Below are 22527 nucleotides of genomic sequence, written 5' to 3'. Positions count from 1 at the left end.
TCCTTCCTAAAGCCTCCAGCCTTTGTGGGCCATCATCCCCATTCAGCGCCAGTGTTATCTCTTTTTTTTTAAATTTTGTTTTATGTTTTTTTATTTATTTTTGAGAGTCAGAGAGAGACAACGAGCAGGGGAGGGTCAGAGAGGGAGATACAGAATCTGAAGACAGGCTCCAGACGCTGAACTAGCTGTCAGCACAAAGCCCAACGCGGGGCTCGAACCCACGAACCGTGAGATCATGACCTGAGCCGAAGTCAGACGCTTAACCTACTGAGCCACCCAGACGCCCCACATCAGTGTTAATCTCTGTCCTCAGCTGGTCTCCTTAGTTGCTGTGGTCATGATTTCAACTGTCCTTCCCCTAAGTAAACTCTTTCCCAGACTTCTTACTGCCCTTGGGATAGTAAGGGTTAGCCTGGGCCCAGGCACATGGGTCTGGCCTTGTTCTCTCCAGCCTCATGGCTTGTAAACCATTGAGAGCCCAATCCCCAAAGGCATTCTGCCCAGAGGAGTTAGTCGGCCCAGATTCTGCATCACCGCCTCTGGGAGCTCTTCCCTCATTCTCCGAGGCTCTGTCAGCCTGAACTGACACTGCTTCTCCAGGTCTGTTTCCTCAGCAGGACAAGGATTTTGAAGACCATGCCCATGTCTTACTCATTTCAGCACCTCAAGCACTTAGTGAATAAGAGGGCTTCGTTAATGCAGAACGATCTCATTTCTCAAGTTCCATGTGTGCCTTGATGCATTATCTCTTCATCGGTCTCATGAATCCTTTCTCCGGGAACCTCAGTCATTTTTCTGTCCCTTCATGGCGGCATGCCAGCTGCTGTTTGCTTGCACTGCACCCCTTGCCCCAACACACCAAGTCACAGACATATGAGACACCCTGAGAGTGGACCACCGCCTGCTGCTTGGTAGGTTTCTAGGACAGTGACAGCTCAGGGTGGCAGACAGCATAGAATTTCTTAATTTTAAGGCATTCCACCAAGAATGCAAACCCCTTCTCAGAATACTTTCAGATGCCCAATGTAAAGGACATAGATTACAAGTGAAACCTAACATATGAAATATGTTATAGGTATCAAAGTATTAGAAAACCTACATATATATTGGCTTATAGATGTGATCTATATATGTAATGTGATATGCACATCTCATTTTTTTTTTTTAATGTTTATTTATTTTGAGAGAGAGAGAGTGCATGAGCAGGGGAGAAACAGAGAGGGAGAGAGAGGATCCCAAGCAGGCCTACGTGGTCAGTGCAGGGCTCCACACGGAACTCCATCTCACAAATTGTGAGATCATGATCTGAGCCGAAATCAAGAGTTGGACACTTAACTGAGTCACGCAGGCGCCCCTGGATGTCTCAATCTTAAATAACAGAAGCTGGCAATTAGTCCAATAACTACTGTTACTTCACAATGATGAACAAAATTTTGAGGTGTTTGCACAGCAGTAACAGGAGATGAAATCTCTGAATTCTATTGCTGATACAGTCTCAGGTACTAACTTATATAATACAGCTGGTTACCTGCATCCACACAGAAAGGAAATACTGAATGTCAGTTAAGACTCAAACTAAAAACCAAATCTTTTCCCATCCAGGAACAAAGACACCCTGAATTCTACCCTCAGACCCCTTGCTGGTGATAGGGAAGGTCTTTGGATCCCAGGCTAAGAACCCCTGAATGGGGTTTTAGAAGCTTGGCAGGAAAATGCTTTTAAATACAACAGCTAGTGGTTAAGTGTCTGTGTGCCTCTTACTGAGCATAATGGGGCAGCTGCGAGTGGGAGAGGAGGTGTGTTGGAGACAGCACCTCTAGAAGGTCTAATCTGAATTTCATAGGCATCATTTACCAGTGTGGTGCAGTTTGGCCTGACCTTACCCCTGCCTCGTCTATTTGCTCATCTATAAAATGGGAATGACAATGTCTTCCTCACAGGTTATTAAAAGGATTCAGTAAGTTAATATGTGAAAACTCCTGGGGGTCAAATGTTTATTGTTAAACGAGAATGTTGTTAAATGTCTGTAGAGAAACACACACACACACACACACACACACACAACTCCTCTCAAAACAGACACCCACCCCAGGGTCTGACTGGCTGTGTGACCTGGAAAGCACCAGTGCACTGAGAAGATAATAAACCCTTTCTTGCCTGGCAAATGTGGCTCAGTCTGCCCTGCTGTTTCCACCCCGCCCAAGAGAACCACCACAAATGCAAATAGAGTTTCTTCCCTTTTGCTATTTTATTAGAAGCATATTTACATTCTTGCAGTTAAACTTTGCAGAGAACATTTTACAAAAGTTTTGTATAAAGTTTTGAAACTACATAAAAATAACTTCTATCCTTTATAAAGGGAAAATATAAGTTAGTTTTATATTTACTCTGCCAAAAATGGACTGAAAACAAGAAACAGTTCCATCTGTGCCTTACAGAGGAAACATTAGCACGGGGCATGAGGAATACTGCGTGGGCCTTCTTCTCACTGCTGGGCATGCATGTTGGCTCAGTCATGAGGCTGGAGGACCCAACCGGCCCCCATCCAGAAAGGAGAGCTATCAAGACCTGGGCAGCACTGAACAGGAAAGCAGCACCTCTTGAACAAGATTCAAATGTGAATAAAAAGCCAAATAAGGGGAATGATCCAAGACTTTCGTGTGAACCACGAAACTGTCATTTTTACCTAACTGCTCCTCCTCACACCCCAGGCAGTAGTGTAAACGAAACCCAATCAGCCCTGCCTGACCATGTGCCGGTGCTGGCCTTGTCTGGGGGAACTCGGTCAGGGTTCTGTAATTACACTGCCGCTTGGTCACATTTTCCCAGCACCTGCACACCAAAAAGAATAAAAGGGGACAGTCATTTCACCAGTCTCATTTGTGTGAGGCCAGAAGACTGATGCATCTGAGTCAAATGCTGAACCTGGCAAGCTGCATGTTCACCAGCTTAAGAGGACCGCTGCCTTCCCACAGCCCGCAGAGCATCTCAAGGCATGTGTAAGCCTTGAGACCCTAAGTCCCTTCTTACTGAATGGCTGCCCTCGCTCCCCAAGATCCACTTCCAAACAGTGCCAAGAAAACGTGCAGAGAAATGCTTTAGGACAAAGTGTCAAACCTTAGCATGTAGGAGTGAAGGAGGAAGAAGTCCTCTGGGGAGGTCAGCCACTCCACCACGACAAAGCAGTACCCAGACAATACGTCATCCATAGGATTCCTCAAAAATCACCTTCAGTTTTGTTTTGTTTTATTTAAAGCAGGTTATCTTCCTATAGAAGCCATTTGTTCCAAGTTAGAAATCAAGGTGAAAAAAGCTTTCTTTGTAGGTATACTGGATGCCTGTTGGAGCATTACTCTTACTGGGTTATCTACATCCTGCAGCCTGTGGGACCAGAATCTGCGGGAGGCCAGCTGAATAACCCAAAGGCCCCAGATTCCATCTGAGAAAAAGCAGCTTTGCATCTGCTCTGTTGCTGGGGGCAGGAAGCATTACATTTCTCCCTGATGCTGTTTCTTCCTGAACACAAATCCCAGCGACTGCCAGCCTCTGCCTCAAGTGTGGGGCCAGACTCCTGCCAGGAAGGGCAGAGGGAAACAGCCTTCCCGTATCACCTGCAGACAGGAAGGGCAGGGGTGAGACGGGGACAGCCTGGGTTGTGAAAGTCTTGCGTGCTGAGGAATTTATCCCTGAACATAGGGCCCAGCATCGGGGCCAAAGGGAACCCCAGGCCAGCAGTTCAGCCTATCCCATCCTGCGCCTGTACCTAGCACACTTCAAACCAGTGGCTTCACCTAAACATGCTCAGTGGCACAGGCTCAGGCAGTGAATATGTTTCAACCCACCTGGCACAAGAGGCCCAGGGCAGAGGCAAGCCTGGGTAAATGCCAGAGGGCCAAGCCCTGTGTGCGTGTGCGCTTGCACACAAAGGGCCACGAGATGGCAGGAAACCCCCAAGGCCAGCGGAATGAATGATTCAGGCTCTCCTCCATCCCACTACTGTAGACACAGCCTTGTCTCAAGAGGAAAGCAAACTGGGGGCTACTGGAAGAATGAGCCCCCCCCGCCCCCCCAGCAGCTGGCTGCAGGATGGGCTTTGCTAAGAACTGAAATGGCGTTAGGAGTCATTCTTATCTGACACTACACCAAGAATCATGATATGGACAGACTCCTGGTGACTAGCAGGAGAGCTTCGTGCCCACAGATAGCAAAAATGGCATTTTGGCAGGCGGAAGGGTCTCAAGGCTGCAGAACGCCGCTCCTCCTGGACCGTGGCCCCACTAGCAGCCCAAATCACTGACACCTTGAAGGGATGTGGGGCTCGCAGGGAACATACATGAGGCTCAGGCAACACATAATAAAACCTCGCCCTCCACGAGTGAGCGAGAATTAAGGAACACTGGGGTGGGTCTGTTGGGCACAGCTAGGGCAGCACAAGGCAAGGGGCTAGATTCAAGTTGGCCTGGAAGCAAGAGGGCAGGGGGGTCCTGAGTTACTTGTTCACAGAGAATGGGAGGGCCTCGGAGGCCAGCCTGCCAGCCACAGCCCCAGGTGGCTGTTAAGAAGCATCCCCAGAGCTATAGGGGAAGAACTTGGTGGCCTTGTTTGGGGTGGTAGGGTTCAGGCATTCTGTCTCCTCGTTCATTTTGAAGAACATCTCCTGCTCTCGCTTCTTCTGGTTCAGATCTTCTTCCAGAGCCTAGAACAAAGAGAGAGCTCAGTCAGATCCCATTGGCACAGGTCTCCAAAACACAGGACCCCCACCAAAGTGGCCTTCTCTGGAAATGTCCCTCCCAGGCCTTTGCTACATGGGTAACTCAGTCTTCTATCTTTCCTTTCCCAGAGTGCATCACCCAGAAGACAGGAACCACCTCTAGCTTCCTTCTGCCACAACCACGCAGGTGTTTGCTGTGGATCAAGGGCCACCGTTTGGTGAAATGCCATCTTGATGAGAGCAAGTGGGGGACGGCGGGAGGCAGATGCCAGTTTCCTGGCAGGAAAACAATCAAGGTAGAAAATGGACAGATTTTAACAGTGGGTGATTTTGGGGAGGAGGAGGGGAGGACCAGAAATGTCCAAGTACATAGTGTTCATAATGAGGGCACTGCCCCACAGAAAACACCCAGGGAGTTGTCTTCAAAAATCATTTGCCTTCCCACCATCCCGAGACTGTGATTCTGAAAATCTGCATTACGAGGGGTTCTTTGTGGTGTAAACGCCCATTCAGTAACTCAGAGCAGAGTGTCTAGTGTCTTGGCTCAAGTTCTCCTTTGCTAGATGTGTTAGCATTGTTTTAATATTTTTTTTTAAGTTTTTATTTTTTTTTTTAATTTTCAGAGACAGACAGAACCAGCAGGGGGCGACAGAGGTGGGGGCAGAGGATCTGAAGGGGGCTCTGTGCTGACAGCAGAGAGCCCGATACGGGGCTCAAACTCATGAGCCATGAGATTATGACCTGAAATGAAGTCAGACACTTAACGGAGCCACTCAGGCATCCCTGGATATATTAGTATTAAAGTGTTTGTGGTAAGCAAACATTATATATATACAAGATAAAGTGGTAGTATTTAAGCTTTTGTAACGAGTTACAAACTCGAGTGAGTGTGGGAGCCAGCCGGGTGAAGGGAATGAGTAAAGCGAGCTGGGTGTGAGGCGCTGGGGAGTGGGGGGCTACGGTGAGGTGAAGAGGTGAGGTGAAGAGCACAGGCTGGATCTGAAGAGGGCGGCTTCTTCTCAGCTGCAGCTGATGCCTGTCATGTGACAGGATGAGCCCAGGGTGGCCCGAGCTCCTGGATTCTCAAAAAGAAACGAGAAACCCAGATTCTTAGGAAGAATTTCCCTACACAGGCATTCCCTTGGAGATGCTGTGGGCTTGGTACCGAACTACTGCAATAAAGTAAGTATCATAATAAAGTCAAACGGATCTTCTGATTTCCTAGTACATATGACAGTTATGTTTATAGTATGCTGGGGTCTAAGTGTGCAGCAGCCGTGTCTAAAAAAAACAAATGTATGCACATAATTAACAAATAGTTTCTTGCTGGAAAATGCTAAACGTCCTCTGCGATTCATGTTTTTGCTTGTGGAGTGTCTTGCCTCAGTGTTGATGGCTGCTGACTGAACATGGTGACTGGTGACAGTTGGTGTGGCTGTGGCAATTTTTTATTATGAATGGCATATAATTGACATACAACGTTATGTTAGATTTGGGTATGCAACGTAGTGACTCGGCACTTCTGTACATTATGCTGTGCTCACCAGGGAAATTGTAGTTATTAATTTTTATTACTGAGGTATAGTTCACATACAAGTCAAGTCCTTAAACTAAGACAGCAATGAAGTTTGCCACACTGACGGACTCTTCCTTTCACGATTCATCTGTAGCATGTGATGCTCTTTGACAGCATTTTAGCCACAGTAGAACTTCTTCCAAAACTTGAGTCAGCCCTCTCAAACCCTGCCTCTGCCTATCCACTAACTTCAGGAGATATTCTGAATCCATTCTTGTCATTTCAACAGTCTTCACCAGGAGTAGATGCCATGTCAAGAAACCATTTTCTTTGCTCATCCATAATAAGCAGTTCCTCATCTCGTCCAGGTTAATCCTGAACTTGCAGCAATTCAATCACATCTTCAGGTCCCGCTTCTCATTCCAGTTTTCTTCCTATTTCCACCCCATCGCTGTTACTTCCTTCATGAAGTCCTAAACCCCTCAAAGTCATCCACTTCTTCCAAAGTCGTGTCCACATTGATATTCCTTCTGACTTCTTCCATGAATCACGAATGTACTTAATGACATCTAGAATGGTACATCTCTTCCAGAAGGTTTTTAGCTAACTTTGCCCAGATCCATGAGAGGAATCACAATCTATGACACCTATAGCCTCACGGAATTGTATTTCTTAAATAATGACACTTGAAAGTCAAAATTACTCCTTGACCCAGGAGCTGCAGAATGGATATTGTGTTATCAAGCATGAAAACAACATTGGTCTCATTGTACATCTCCATCAGAGCTGTTGGTTGACCAGGCACATTGCCAATGAGCAGTCGATCTCAACAGTGGGCTTGAAATACTCAGTAAACCACGCCATAAACAGATGTGCTGTCATCAAGGCTTTGCTGTTCCATTTATACAACACAGGCAGGATAGATATAGCATAATTCTACAAGGTCCTGTGATTTTCAGAATGGTAAAGGAGCATTGGCTTCAACTTAAAATCACCAGGTATACTAGCCCCTGACAAGAGAGTCGCCTGTCCTTTGAAGCTCTGAAGCCAGGCGCTAACCACTCTCCAGCTCTACAGTCTTGTAATACAAGGCTGTTTCATCTACATTGAAAATCTGTTTCGTGTAGCCACCCGCATGAATTCCCCTAGCTGTATCTTCTGGATAACTTGCTGCAGCTTCTACATCAGCACTAGACGCTCACCTTGCACTTTTACATTCTGGAGATGGCCTCTTTCATTAAACCTCGTGAACCAACCTCAGCTAGCGTCAAGCTTTTATTCTGCATCTCCCTCACCTCTCAGCCTTTATAGCCCTGAAGCCAGGTTAGGGCCTCGCTCTGGATTAGGCCTAGGCTTAAGGGAATGTGTGGCTGGTTTGATCTTCTACCTAGGTCATAAAAATGTTCTCCCTTTCAGCAATAAGGCTGCTTAGTTTTCTTACCCATGTATTCATTGAAGTAGCACTTTTAATTCAAAAATTCTCCTTTGCATTCACAACTTGACTATAACTGTTTGGTATAAAAGGACAGTATCTCAAGTCTCAACATGCCTTCTTCACAAAGCTTAATCATGTCTGGCTTTTGATTTAAAGTGAGAGACATGCAACTCTTCATTTGATCACTTTGAGGCCACTGTAGGGTTACTAATTGGCCTAATTAATGTCATGATTACTGTGTCTCATGGAATGAGGCCTGAGGAGAAAGGAAGAGAGCTGGGGGAATAGTCGGAATGTACAACAGTTCACTATCTTTTTCCCCCCCTAAAATGCATTTTTATCATTTTTATTGAAACAGTTTACACACAATATTACATCAGTGTGAGGTGTACAACACAGTGATTTGACAAGTCTATACATGATGCTCTGCTCACAAGTGTAGCTGCCATCTGTCACCAAATAATGCTGTTACTGTTGACTATACTCCCAATGCTGTAATTTTTGTCCCTGGGACTTATTCATTCTACACCTATGAGTGTGTATCTCCCACTGCCCTTCACCCATTTTTGCCCATCCCGTCACCCCTCTTTGGCAACCATCAGTTCTCTGTATTTATGGGTTTGTTCCTGCTTTTTGTTTACTCTGTTTTGTTTAGATTCCACATATAAATGAAACATGGCATTTGTCTTTCTGTGTCTGGCTTATTTCACTAAGCCTCTAGATCCATCCATGTTGTCCAAAATGAGAAAATCTTGTTTTTTTAATACTAATATTCCATTGTGTGTATGCGTTATATATCCCTCCATCTTGTGATGGACACTTGGGTTACTTCCCTATCTTGATCATTATATATAATGCAGTAAACAGGAGTGCATATAGCTTTTCAAATTAATGTTTTTGTTTTGTTTTCTAAATAATCCAGTAGTGGAATTACTGGATCACATGGTACTTCTGTTTTTAATTTTTTGAGGAAAGTCCATACTGTTTCCCATAGTGCGTGCACCAATTTACATTCCCACAGCAGTGCACAAAAGTTCCTTTTCCTCTGCATCCTTGTCAACACTTGTTATTTCTAGCCATTCTGACAGGTATAAGGTGATATCTGTTTGTGGTTTTGATTTGCATTTCCCTGAGGATTAGTGATGTTAAGCATCTCTTTGTGTATCAGTTGGTCAAATGTAGGTCTTTGGAAAAATGTCTATTCAGGTCCTCTGTCCATTTTTAATCAGATTATTTGGGGGAGGGGTGTTAGGTTCTTTATGTATTTTGGATATCAACCCCCTATTGGAGATATTATTTGCAAACATTTTTTTTTCCCATTCAGAAGGTTGCTTTTTCATCTCGTTGATGGTTTCCTTCGCTATGCAAAAAACTTTTTTGAGTTTGGTGTAGCCTCAGTAGTTTATTTTTGCTTTCATTTCCCTTGCCTTAGAAGATATAGCTAGAAAAATGTTGCTATGCTTGATATCAAAGAAATTATTGCCTGTGTTCTCTTCTATGATTTTTATGGTTTCAGGTCTCATAATTAGGTCTTTAGTCCATTTTGAGTTTATTTTTATGTATAGCATAAGAAAGTGGTTCAGTTTTTTTTTTTTTTTTAATGTTTATTTTTGAGAGAGAGACAGAGTGTGAGCAGGGGAGCGTCAGAGAGAGAGGGAGACACAGAATCTGAAGCAGGCTCCAGGCTGTGAGCTAGCTGTCAGCACAGAGCCTGATACAGGGCTTGAACCCATGAACCGTGAGATCACAACCTGAGCTGAAGTCACCCAGGCACCTCGAAAGTGGTTCAGTTTTATTCTTTTGCATGTAGCTGTCCATTTTTCTCTGCACCATTTACTGAAGAGACTGTCTTTTCCCCATTGTATATTCTTGCTTCCTTTGTCATAGATCAATTGACCATATAAGTGTGGGTTCTATTATGTTCCACTGATCTATGTGTCTATTTTTGTGCCAGTACCAAACTGTTTTCTTTATTCCAGCTTCGTAGTATATCTTGAAATCTGAGATTCTGATACCTCCAGCTCTGTTCTTTGTCAAAACAGCTTTGGCTATTTAGGGCCTTTGTGGTTCCATATAAATTTTATTATTATTATAGTTCTGTGAAAAATGCTGTTGGTATTTTTAGGGATTCCACTGAATCTGTAGTTTGCTTTGAGCAATATGGACATTTCAACCGTTTTAATTCTTCCACTCCATGCGCATGAAATATCTTTCCATTTGTTTTCATCATCTTCAATTTCTTTCATCAGTGTCTTATAGTTTGGTTAAGTTGATTCCTAAGTATTTTATTCTTTTTGGTGCAACTGTAAACAAGATTGCTTTCTTAATTTACCTTTATGCTACTTTGTTATTAGTATATAGAAATATAACCAATTTCTGTATTAATTTTGCATCCTGCAACGTTACTGAATTCATTTAGTACTTCTAATAGTTTTGTGGTGGGAGTATTTAGGGTTTTCTTTTTTTTTTTATGTTTATTTAAAATACTCTTAACCAACTGAGTCAACCAGGTGCCCCCATAGAGTTTTCTATGTATAGACATCTGCAGATAGTGACAGTTTACTGCTTTCTTACCAATTCAGATGCCTTTTCTTTCTTTTTCTTACCCAGTTGCCATGGCTAAGATCCTCACTACGATGTCCAGTAAAAGTGCTGAGAGTGGGCATCCTGGTCTTACTCCTGATTTAGAGGCAAAGTTCTGTTTTTTACCACTGAGTTATGTTAGGTGTGGATTTTTCACATATGGCCTTTATTATGGTGAGGTGTGTTCCCTCTAAACCTACTTTGTTGAGAGTTTTTGTCATGAACAGATGTTGAATTTTGCCAAATGCTTTTTCTGCATCTGTTGAGATGATCATATGATTTTTATCCTTCATTTGGTTGATGTGTATCGTGTTGATTGATTTGCAAATAGTGAACCATCCTTGAATCTCCAGGAAAAAAAATCCTACTTGATGGTGGTGAATGATCCTTTTAATGTATTGTTGAATGTGGTCTGCTAATATTCTGTTCAGAATTTTGTTATCTATGTTCATCAGGATATGGGCCTGTAGTGTTGTTTTCTTTAATTTTTTTTAATGTTTTATTTATTTCTGAGAGAGAGAGACAGACAGTGTGAGCAGGGGAGGGTCAGAGAGAGAGGGAGTCACAGACTCTGAAACAGGCTCCAGGCCCTGAGCTGGCAGTCAGCACAGAGCCCGATGCGGGGCTCGAACCCACGAACCGTGAGATCATGACCTGAGCCGAAGTCGGACGCCAAACCGACTGAGCCACCCAGGCGCCCCAAGAGCCTGTAGTTTTCTTTTTTTGTATTGTCTTTGGTTTTAGTATCAGGGTTAATTCTGGCTTCTGAGAATGTACTTGGAGCTTTCCTTCCCCCTCCTATTTTTTTGGAACAGACTAAGGAAAATAGATATTAACTCATCTTTAAATGTTTGGTAGAATTCACCTGTGAATCCATCTAGTCCTGGGCTTTTTTTTGTTGGCAATTTTTTGATTACCAGTTTTGTTGCTACTAATTGATCTATTCAGATTTTCTATTTCTTCCTGATTCAGTTTTAGAAGACTGTTTCTAGGAATTTATCCATTTTTTTTCTAGGTTGTCCAATTTGTTGGCATATAGTGTCTTAGACTTTTATCCTTTATATTTCTGTAGTGCTGGATTGTTCTTTTTCATTTCTGATTTTTTAAGTTTATTTTTGAGAGAGAAAGAAAACGAGTAGGGGGGAGAGAGAGGGAGAGAGAGAATCCCAAGCAGGCTCCATATGGATGTCGACTCACAAACCATGAGATCATGACCTGAGCTGAAATCAAGAGTCAGATACTTAACTGGCTGAGCCACCCAGGCACTCCTTTCATTTCTGACTTTATTTGGGCCCTCTCTCTTTTTTCTTGACTTTGGCTAAAGGTTTAACTATTTTGTTTATCTTTTCAAAGAAGTGGCTCTTTTATTTAAATTTTTTTCTACGGGCTTTTTTTGTTATTCTCCATTTCATTTAAAGCTCTAATCCTTATTATTTCCTACCTTCTACTAACCTTAAGCTTTGTTCTTTTTCTAATTCTTTTTGGTGTAAGGTTAAATTGTTTACATGAGATTTTTTTTTGTTTCTTGAGATAAGCCTGTATTGCTATAAATTTCCCTCTTAGAACTGATTTCACTATGTCCCAAAGATTTGGCACCATTGTGTATTCATTTTCATTTGTCCCCATGTATTTTTTTTATTTCCTCTTTGATTTCTTCATTGACCTACTACTTATTTAGTAGCATATTGTCTAGCCTTCAGATGTTTGTGTTTTTTCAGGGTTTTTTTCTTATGATTAATTTCTAGTTTCATACATTTATTGAGAGTTGTTTTTAACATCAAAGGTCACTGTTCACAGATTACCACAACAAAAAATAATGAAAAAGTTTAAAATGTTGCAAGAATTACCAAAATGTGACACAGAGACATGAAGTGAACAAACACTGTTGGAGAAATGACCCCGGTAGATTTATTCACCATGGGCCGCCACAGACCTTCATTTTGGAGGGGGAAAATGCAATTATCTGTGAAGCACAGTAAAAGCATGCCTGTACTTAACTTAAAGGTTGGTAACTTTCAAAAAAATTTGAAATTCCTGTATGTTGGCCAAACCTAATGCCCGTAAGCCAATTTCAGCCCATGGATAATCAGTTTGTGACCTCTGCTATAGGAATAACAATTTAATTATAATGGCTACCACTTTATGAACAGAGGTTTAGTAACTTGCCCAGCATTTCATAGCTAGTAATAGGGGCACCAGAACTTCATCCAAAGCCTGTGCTCTTAAGCACTACTCTCTTCTACCTACCATATATATTCATCTATATAACCGAAGGCAGGAGTCTGTCATCTTTTTTCTGTAAAGGGCCAGATTATAAATATTTTCAGCTTTGTAGGCTGTGAGGTCTCTCTCACAGCTACTCAACTGCCATTATAGTTCAAAATCAGCCATTGAGGCAATGTGTAAATGAATGAGCATGGCTGTGTTCCAATAAAACTTTATTTACAAATACAGATAGTAGGCTAGATTTGTCCCATGGACCATAGTTTACTAACACATGCTTTAAGGGAAGAAATGTTATCTCCATTTTACAGTCCTAAAAAGCAAGGTTGAGAAGGAAGGTCTTGTCTGAGGCCACATTCTGTGTTAACTGTGACCCAAGCAACACTTTCTTGATGCTACCAGATAGTCTATACTTACTTGAAAGAATGAAGTCTGAATTTTTCTAAAAATATTCCACAGTGTACAGTCATCTCCCTTCCCCTGTGTAGCTCAAGACTGCTGACTGAACACAAGAGTGCAAAAGAGCATTTCTATCACCTCTGGTTAACTGCTCCAACACTAAGTAATCCGGGTGGTTAATGATAGACAGTTCTACAAAGAATTGCCCACAGGCAAAATCCAATGCCATCTCCCCAGACATATACCATGGCACCTCCCCTAAATCCAGGCACTCCTGAAATATGAGGCACTTGCTAGAGGCAGTGTGATCATTCATCTTCAGACTCTCTCTCAGGACATGCCAAGGGTATAGAACACCCAGGTAAGAGAACCAGGTGAACATTTATTTCCCAATACCAGAGTCAGGCTGTGTCAGCAGGAGCATTATTGATTTGAGTGTCAAGTATCAAAAGTCCCAACAGGCCATGATAACAGAAAATGATGAATGTGGGCCTGCTGACAGAAAGGTCTAGGACCCTGGCCAGCTGCCAGCCATAAAGCCCCATTAGCACAGCTTAGGGAAGCTTCAGTTCAAGGACTTCCAAGGCCACTATTTAGCTGAGGTGGGCCACTGCCTCTTGTCCAGACCACAGTTAAAGCGAGCAGAGCTGATGTATGATGGCAGAACAAACCTCAGGGCTTCAAGACATGTGATCATGGGCAATTAAGGCAGCTTCCTTCTCAGAGAGTGGGCGGAAATGAGTATGTCCTTGGTCTGTACTATGGGCTGATGACTTTTCTGCATCATACTCTACATACTGTACAACATTCACATCTCCACTTTGCAAATGACCATACTGAGGCCCTGTGATGGTTAATTTTCTGTGTCAACCTGGCAAGGCATGGGCACCAAGTAATGGGTCAAACACCCATTGAGATGGCACTGTGAAAGAACTTTTAGATGTGATTAATATTTCATCAGTAGACTTTGAGTAAAGCAGATTGCCCTCCCTAGCGTAGGTGGGCCTTGAAACTGCAACATCAACTCTTCCCTGGAACTCCAGCCTACAACCTGCCCTGTGGACTTCAGACTTACTAGCCCACCACAGTCATATGAACCAATTTCCTAAAGTAAAAGTAAATCTGTATCTTATCTATATTTACATTCTAGGCAGACACCTGTGGCTCAGCATGGAGAAAAGCCCATGAGCCCTGACGTGGTTACCTTTTTGCGTGGCCGCAGCTTGTCCCGCCATTCCTTCAGGTTCTGATTATGGCTCTCATCTAGGGCCTTCAGCTTCTGGGTTTCATGTTCTACCAGGAGGTGACACTTTTCATTCTGGAACAAATCCCAGGCAGAACAGGTAAGAAAACTTAGAAGGCAGAGGTGCAGAAGGCTGAAACATACTTCATGCTACAGCCAGGATGGCACCAGTAGTAGTATTTCTTCTCCTTGATTATAATTTATGTGAAACTCTATGAATATAAATACATACCTACCAAGAGCTGCCTGGAGGAATATTTCAGAATATTCATGTTAATAGTTCTTATTGTGTAGTGGGATCTGCAGTAATTTGAAGCTTTCTTCTTTGTGCTGTATTTTGCATTGTTTGAATTTTTCAACATGAACATATATGTCATTTTAACAAAACAATAAAACTATTAATAATAAAAATGTGTCCTAATCCCACCACTAGAGATAACCACTGCAAAAATTTGATCTATATCCTGTCAAGCTCTGTCCTAAATGTTTAGCTCACCCAACTGAAACCTGCTTTCCCACCACCCTTAACATTATAATGTAATTTACATTAACTAATTACATTATAATGTAAACATTAGTTAACTTCTAAAGAATTAACATTTTTTCATTGTTTTTAATGAAAATTTTAATGGCTACAGAATATCCCACAGTATAGATTCATCAAATCCACTTAAATACTCTATTTTTGGTCACTGAGGTTGGTTTTAATTTTCACTATTTTAAATAGCATTGTGTTAACCATCTGTGCTATGGACTGAATTGTGTCCCCACCAAGAGTCATATGATGAGGCCCTAACCCCCAATATAATGGTATTTGGAGGTGGGACCTTTAGGAGATAATTACGTTTGTGGGTTTTTTTTTTTAATGTTTATTCATTTTTGAGAGAGAGCATGAATGGGGCAGAGAGAGAAGGGGATAGAGGATCTGAAGAGGGCTCTGAGCTGATAGCCATGAGGCTGATGTGGGGCTCGAACTCACGAACTGTGAGATCATGACCTGAGGTGGAGATGTTCAACCAACTAAGCCACCCAGGTGCTCCAGGGATAATTAAATTTAAATAAGGTCCTGGAGTGGGGTCCTCATCATGGGGATTAGTGTCCTCAGAAGAGGCACTAGGAAGGTGGTTTTCTCTTTCTCTCTGCCATGTAAGGACCCAGCAAGAAGGCAGCCATCCACTAGCCAGGAAGAGAGGCTTTGCCAGGACCCAGCCACACCGACAAGCTGATTTTAGATTTCCATGCTCCAAAATTATGAGAAACTAAACTGCTGTTTAAGCCACCAGACTGGTATTTTGTTATGGCAGCCAGAGCTAAGATAATCTATGTGTGTAAATATTCATATAAATTATGTATGTAATTTTCTGTATTATATATCACTTCCTCAGGAGAGATTTGTGTAAAGATGAGGACACGGACCTGACAGAGACATTCCCAACTTTATTATTCTCTCTCTGAGGTAAGCTATCTGCCTCACAAAATTCACCTGGAATTTCTCCTAGGCAGAAGTGATAAGTCCCTGTTGATTCCTCAAGAGAGTCAATCTTGTGGTTTATAAGGTGTTTATAAAGCAAGAAGAAAGGGTCTCCATCCAGATACCTCAATCCTTTTGGGTTGGAAGAGTGGAACACCTTGGGGGATTTTCATTTGGGGTTTCAAGCTCAAAGCTCCTGAGAGTTTAGAAATCAGTTTAGTCAGAAATACTACTGCAGCATGGACAGCGCTTGACCTGCCAGAAGCTGGGCCCCTGGCACTTTACATGGGTTCTCAGGTAATCCTGCCCGTGAGGCAGAGAAGGGAAAACAGATGTGGACGGTGAGGGACTTGGCTAAGATGTACACAGTGACAAATGACAGAGACCCTACCTAGGCTTCAAGGCCTGTCAGGTTTCCTCCATGCCTCCTTGCCTCTCCAGAAGTTGCCAAATGGGTACAGCAGCAGTTTCCGGAAGTCACAGAGTCTGCCCTTCCCTCAGGTATGACAGTGCCTTGCTCCACCACAAGGAGGCTCCCAAGTACCAACTCCTGGGTGGTGCCCTTCAGGCAGGGGCAAGCGTGGGAGGCAGGTAACTCGAAGAGGGCAGGCTCTCCCTAGGGAAAGGGGCCCCTAAGAGGTTGGCAACGCCAAGCTGCCCATCCCTGATCTCAGTGGGAAAGCTATGAGCTCCTCACTGTGAAGGATAATACTAGCTGTAGGTTTTTCTCAAGTTAAGGAAGTTCCCCTCTATTCCTACTTTTACTGAGAGGATCGTCATGAATGAGTGCTGGGCTTTTGCAAAATGCTTTTTCTGCATCTGTTGCTGTGATCATGTGATTTTTCTTTAGCCTGTTGATGTTATGGATTATACCGATGTTTGAATGTTGAGCCAGCCTGGGATAAAGCCTGCTTGGTCATGGTGTATGATTCTCTTTAGACATTGTTGGAGTCAATTTGCTAATATATTATTAAGGATTTGCACGTCTGTGTTCATAAGAACAAACACAAACCACGGTTTGCCGCTTCCCTTACTTGTGATGTCTGCTTTGGGTATTAGGGTCATTGGGATGCCTCGTCCCAACACACAGTGATGAATAAGAAAGCCAGTAGGCAGGCCACTGTCAGGCCCTTTCAGCTCAGTCATCTCCTTTACAAAGCCTCCCAAACAGGGATTCTCACCCCCATCCCCACGTTATGGATACAGGAACTACAGCTTGAGGACGATGGCATCTGGCCAACAGTACACAGTAGGATTGGAACCGTTTTAGCCTGGGCTTGTGGGACCAGAGTCCCTCTACTTGTAGAGGCGAGCCGAGAAGGGGGGAGGGCGGTACCTGCAGCTGCTGCAGCTCGCTCATGTTGCTCTCACACTGTGCCGCCATGTCCCGCATCTGGTTCTCGTGTTTTTGCTGCTGCTGTAGCCGCTCCGACTTCTGCCTCTTCTCCTCTTGCTGGGAGAACTGGAACAGAGAGAGGGTGGGGGCCTCAGAGGGCCACGGGCCTGGCTGGTGGCTGCGGGGTCTACCCCCCACGCCGTTCCAGAAAGCCCGGTTGGAGGGGCTGGTCTGTGCCCACTTCCTAAGCACTGTGCTGGACCATGTGCTTAAGGCAGTGCGCGTCACCGCACAGGAGCCCAGGGCCACCAACGCCACATCCCCAAGACAGAGGGGTGACATGCAAGGGGGGTCCTGGTGGGTGAGAGGAAGGGGTTTGCCAGCAGAGGAAGCGGCAGGACAGAGTGTGAAAGGGAAGCGGTGTGAGAAGGCAACACCAAGCTTCCTCCTCTGACCGCCAGGAAGGCGTTCGCCGGGCGGCCTCTAGGCTGTGACCGGCACCCTCATTCCCCGACCCCGTGCTGCAGCTTCTATCTTCTCCTCCCCAAGCACATACAGTCCAGGCCCCCCCGCTCCGCAGCACACACACAGAGCCCGCACCTGCTTGATCTTCTCGCGCTGCTCGGAGGCGCTACCCGCACCGTTGATGTGGAGGCTCTTCTTGTACATGGCCATGCGCGTCTTGCCCTCGCTCCTCTGGATCTTGGGCAGCCGCGCCTTCTCCTGTTGCTGCCGCACCTTCAGCTGCTCCAGCATGCGCTGGTTGTAGCGCTGCATCTGCTCCCGCTCCTGTGGGGGGGGGATGGCTGCGGGTGTGACCAGACGCCAAAGGCTGCCACACTCCACCAGGGAGCCCGGGACCTGCAGGGCCCTGAATGCTCAGCAGAGCAAGGCTGCTATCGTTTTATTTCCACCGCTAATTTTTAAAGTGACAACAGAAAGTGTTACTTTTTGTTAATACCATTTTGGACTCTTACCTTCTAAATGCCTTCTTATCTCATCATTGGTTGGCGTGCCATGAAAGCTAACACCTCAGAGCTAAGTGTACACTACTTATGGCAGATGTCAATTCATACTTTAAAAAAGTCGTGATAAATTTGACTTTTTCCTTCACCAGACACCTACTTGTACTTCAAAACCTCGCATGGGTATCACCTCCTCCAAGCAGCCTTCTCCTGACTTCCTAGCCAAGCTGAGCACCCTTATTTGGAGCCACCACAGCCCAAAGCTGGCGTCCATCATCACATTTTTAGATTAGGAATTGTAATTACCCATTAATTGTGCATCCAGATCTCAGTTTGTCTGTTCCTACTAAGGGGACCAAATCAAGGCAGACAATTACACAATTAGACAATTAGAAATAAAGAGTGCTCTGGCCACACACAGCTGGGGCCCTTGCCTGGTCTGAGGGAGGTAAGGAAGGCTTCCTGGCAGAGGTGGTGTTTAAGTTGAGACTTACAAGTATTCTGAGGGAAATGTACGCAAAAGAGAGAGAGGAGGGGAAAATGGAAAGGTCATGGAGAAGAGGAAACAAGTGAAAGACGCACACTAAGGTGTCTAAGTCAGCAAGGGAGCTGCCATCTGCCTCCCTGCATGGCTTCCCCGATTCCCGGCCCCTTGATCTGAGGAAGGACACCCCCAGAACCTCCCAGGGCCTTACCGTGACCGACACCTGCCTCCTCTTGGGAGCACGGATGGTACCCAAGCGGTGCCCCATCACGGAACAGCCTCAGCCCTCCGAGGGCTGTGGCAGCAGCCCCCATGCGTCGCCCAGTCGGGACCTCACCTTCTCGTGCTTGCGCACCAGCTCGTGCCGCTGGAGGAAGTACTGGTCTTTGAGCTGCTGCTTCACCAGCTGGTGCCTCTCCTGCAGGTGATGCTCCTCCATTTCCCACAGGGCGGCCTCCCGGTCTGTGGGCGACAGGAGGCCTGTGAGATGGCAGCCCTGCCCTCTCCAGCATCAGATGTTCGCTCCCGGGAGCATGGTACACCAGGAAGTGAATGGAGTCAGGAGGCAGAGGAACAGAGACCCAGGCTGGCACCCAGCCCCTTCACTGTGGTTTGGGATGGGTAACAAATCCTCTCCAGGCCTCCGCTTCCGCCTCTACCAAATGTGTGCAATGTTCTTGGGAGACACGTTTATGTTCAGCTCACAGTGCACTTCTGCCTTCCTAATGGCCAGGGGGGAGGGGTCACAAAACCCCATGAAAAATGGCTGACACCCTCCTTGGCCACTCTGTACCCCTTACATATACATTATTATTAAGACAGCAGTATCTGGCATCGTATCACTGCAAGTCTATTAATTGACCTTCTGCTCAGCCACAGGCACAGAGCTGGTGTCAGATGAAGACTTCATGACCTGCGAGGCACAGAGCGGACTGCGCTCAACCCACATGAGTGTTCACTTCACTGCATTCCTGATCTATGGAAACTGGTAACTCCCCACCCAGTATATCAGCACAGTGATCTGCCTTCCTCGTCAAAATCAGAGCCACTGTCCCACAAGTAAGGTGGTTCTTACCAACATCATGGGACCAAAAAAGAAAACAAAGGCTTTCCTGAAACCTCAGTGGCTCGTCAGAACCTCAAGGACCCCATTTTGCTGCCCCACATCAGTGCTGAGGGGTGTACGATACTTGCCTGTACTGGCCGTCACAGCCCTGCCCGTAGCACCTGCTGTGTAAATACACCAGAGGCGGCACTTGTACACGGCCATGTGGTTTTACTTTACCGCAGGCTGGACTGTTGGCTCTCAAAACTTCTCCCACCCAACTGTCTTAGAAGTAGCTCAAACAACAGACTTTTGGCCATTTAGAGCCCACTTGCTTTGCATGCCCCACAAAACTGTACCCGGCATCTGCTAGGCACAGAGAAGGTAAGCCTGGGGCCACAGAAAGACCCTAAGCCCTTCACAGCTCGGCCCCAGAGACTCCCCTGCTAGTGACCCCATCCAGATACAGGAGCCCTCTGTCCCCGGGAGCTCCCCTGCTCCTCCTCCCTCTGGGAGTGGCCCGTGCCGTGAAGCTGTCGGCGCACCAGCACACCAGGGCACTTAGGAGCTCGGCTGAGAGGAGACCCACGTTCACAGCCCAGTCTGCCACTCATTAGCCAAGCAGCCCCCGCCAAAGCACAGTGGCTCTGCCAGCCTTTGTTCCTCATCTACAGAAACTACTTATCGGGTGAAAGTGAAGACTCGGGGAGAGCAAGCCATGCAGTGTGGCCCACGGCCTGGCAGAGCCGTCACTCCATGTGCAATGAATGTTAGAAGGGGCTCGATACTGGTCCCCACCCCCTGCCACCTGTTACAAGCTCTACGGCTCCATATGGCTGGCCTGCTTGCTCTCCTCAACATCAGGGAAAATGTCAAATAATGTCGGCTCCGTGCCTCCGTCCTGACTTCACTGGGGTCTCTCCCTATGTGTCTCCCTGAAGGGAGCTGCTCGGTTTCAGGATGGAAGAGAACCTAGCAGCTCCTGGCACAGCCCACTCTCTGACACCCACCTCGAAGGAGCTCCTGCTTCCGAGTAAGACACTCCCGCTCCTTGTCGCAGATCTCCCGCCTGTTGTCCGTGGTGATCTTCCTCATGGCCAACTCCAGGTCCTCCTTCTGCTTGGCCAGGAAGTCCCGGTCCTGGGCGGGAGAGAGGAGGACAGACCTTTAGCACCGGGTCCAGCGTCTCAACATCCACTTATATTACAGAAGAAAAGTCCTCATGATCAGCGAAGAAAACATACGCAGGGGAAATCTAAGACTTAGAGACCCGGCAACCATTTGTGGCGATCATGCTTTATTACATGGACCCTGACTTAAAAAACAGATTAAAAAAAAAAAACACACTCATGAGACAAGTGGAAATGTGACTGATGACCCAACTGCAAATATGATGTCATTAAGCAGTTCTGATATTTAAATTCCTAGGTGACTTCACAGGACTGTGGATCCCTAGAGACACTCACAGGTGTGGGCAGGATATGTGGGAAGTGAGGAGACATGAGCTCCCAATTACACCAAGTGACGGGTATGCGGGGGTTCCTACTGTGCCTATTTCTGTCTATGTTTTTAACTTTCCATAGTAAGATTTAAAAAACTTAAATTTAAAAACCTTAGGAACACATAAGCAGAAGCTAGAGATCCTCACTCATCCTGTCGCCCAGGAGGAGCAACGGGCTTCGGTGTATCTATGCACATATTTACATCTCTTATTCCACAAAGAGAACTTAAAAGGACTTAGAGATTTGTACACCCACATTCACAACAGCCACGGGATGGAAACCACTCAGGTGCGTGCAGACGGAAGAGTGGAAAAACAAATGTGGTATATGTGCACGATGGAATCTTCCGGTCCTGAAAATTCTGGCATTCGCCGCAACATGGATGAATCTCAAGGACGTGTTAAGTACAGCAGACACAAAAGGACGAATACCGTATGATCCCACCGTCAGGAGGTCAGATTTGTGGGGACACAAAGTAGAATAGTGATTGCCAGGGACTGGGGAAGGGCATGGGGTGTTACTGAACGGGGAGAGTTTCAGTTTTGCAAGACGGAGTGTTCCGGACAGGGACGGTGGTGGTGGTTTGTGCAGCGGTGTGAATGCACTTAATGCTACTGAACTGGATGCTTAAAAATGTGTATGGTGCTAAATTTGTTCTGTCTTATCTTACTATCATTTTTAAAAATGAATAATGCCTTTCCATGTAATCTTCTAATCAAATGAGTCTTGATGGCCAAATGTATTTTATGACACAGATCTACCCTAACCTTATTCATCCAATACCTAAAAATTTGTTTCCAAGTTGTCTCTATTTATTTATTTTGAGAGAGTAAGAGAGTGGGGAAGGGCCAGAGAGAGAGGGAGAGAGGAATCCCAATTAGGCTCTGCACTGTCCACACAGAGCCTGATGCGGGGCTCAAACTCATGAACTGGGAGATTGTGCCCTGGGCCAAAATCAAGAACTGGACGCTTAACAGACTAAGCCCCCCCGGGCTCCATCTATTTTAGATGGTGCTGCTCTTCACACTCTGGTAGCTAATTATTTGTGAACCTCTGTGATGATTAATCCTCAGGATTAGTCTCTAGAAGCAGAAAAATCCAGGCCAAGAATGTGTACATTTTTGAGGCTCTTGATGCCACTGTGAGAATGCCCCCCCTTAAAGGGTCAATCTGCTCTCTCTCTCTGAGGATAGGGGCCTGTCTCCCCCACCCTCCCCAGCCCTGCATTTTTTTTCTGATCATAGCATCAAAGGACAGGTTGTAGGCAAGTATGATGGCATCCTGGGGAGAACATCAAGTCTGGAGTCAGACTGAGTTTGAGGCCTTGGCCCCTAACATTAACTGTACAAAGTCACCTCTATAAGCCTTGTTTTCCTTCTCTGCAAAGGGAAAAACAAACGGCACCTACCCTGGTAAGCCATGAATGCTAAGCCAGGTGATATACAAAAGCATTTTAAGAGTCGACTCTAATTTTCTGTACGTTTGGGGGCAGAGGCAGCAAAATGCACAGACTCCATAGTGGGAGAAAAACAAGCACACGGTCCGACAAGGGCCAAGGAGACGGCCGGTGAGGCTGGGGCGGAGGGGACTCAGTTGAGTGGGGAGAGGCTGGCA

At 45.4% G+C, this 22527-nt stretch overlaps 1 protein-coding gene and 1 long non-coding RNA gene across 2 annotated transcripts in view; one reads left to right on the top strand and one right to left on the bottom strand.

Annotated features, from left to right (window-relative positions):
• Nucleotides 1-3213: 3213 nt before the first annotated feature.
• Nucleotides 3214-22527, bottom strand: part of STK10 (serine/threonine kinase 10) — a 118062-nt gene continuing 98748 nt past the window's right edge. The window contains exons 14-19 of the mRNA XM_077757325.1: nucleotides 20422-20551; nucleotides 18704-18828; nucleotides 17518-17706; nucleotides 16918-17043; nucleotides 14072-14185; nucleotides 3214-4696 (exon numbers count right to left, since the gene is read on the bottom strand). Of these exons, the coding sequence (XP_077613451.1) occupies nucleotides 4556-4696; nucleotides 14072-14185; nucleotides 16918-17043; nucleotides 17518-17706; nucleotides 18704-18828; nucleotides 20422-20551 (825 nt within the window). The 3' untranslated portion in view covers nucleotides 3214-4555. The remainder of the gene's footprint in view (nucleotides 4697-14071; nucleotides 14186-16917; nucleotides 17044-17517; nucleotides 17707-18703; nucleotides 18829-20421; nucleotides 20552-22527) is intronic.
• Nucleotides 14124-20428, top strand: LOC144225995 (uncharacterized). The gene is made up of 3 exons (XR_013333495.1): nucleotides 14124-14210; nucleotides 15496-15566; nucleotides 19240-20428. It is a non-coding gene; the product is annotated as an uncharacterized LOC144225995 (long non-coding RNA).

Source organism: Crocuta crocuta, unplaced genomic scaffold (genome assembly GCF_008692635.1).
Source record: "Crocuta crocuta isolate KB4526 unplaced genomic scaffold, BGI_CrCroc_1.0 scaffold131, whole genome shotgun sequence".
Taxonomy (NCBI): domain Eukaryota; kingdom Metazoa; phylum Chordata; class Mammalia; order Carnivora; family Hyaenidae; genus Crocuta; species Crocuta crocuta.
This window is presented reverse-complemented; position numbering and strand designations above follow the sequence as displayed.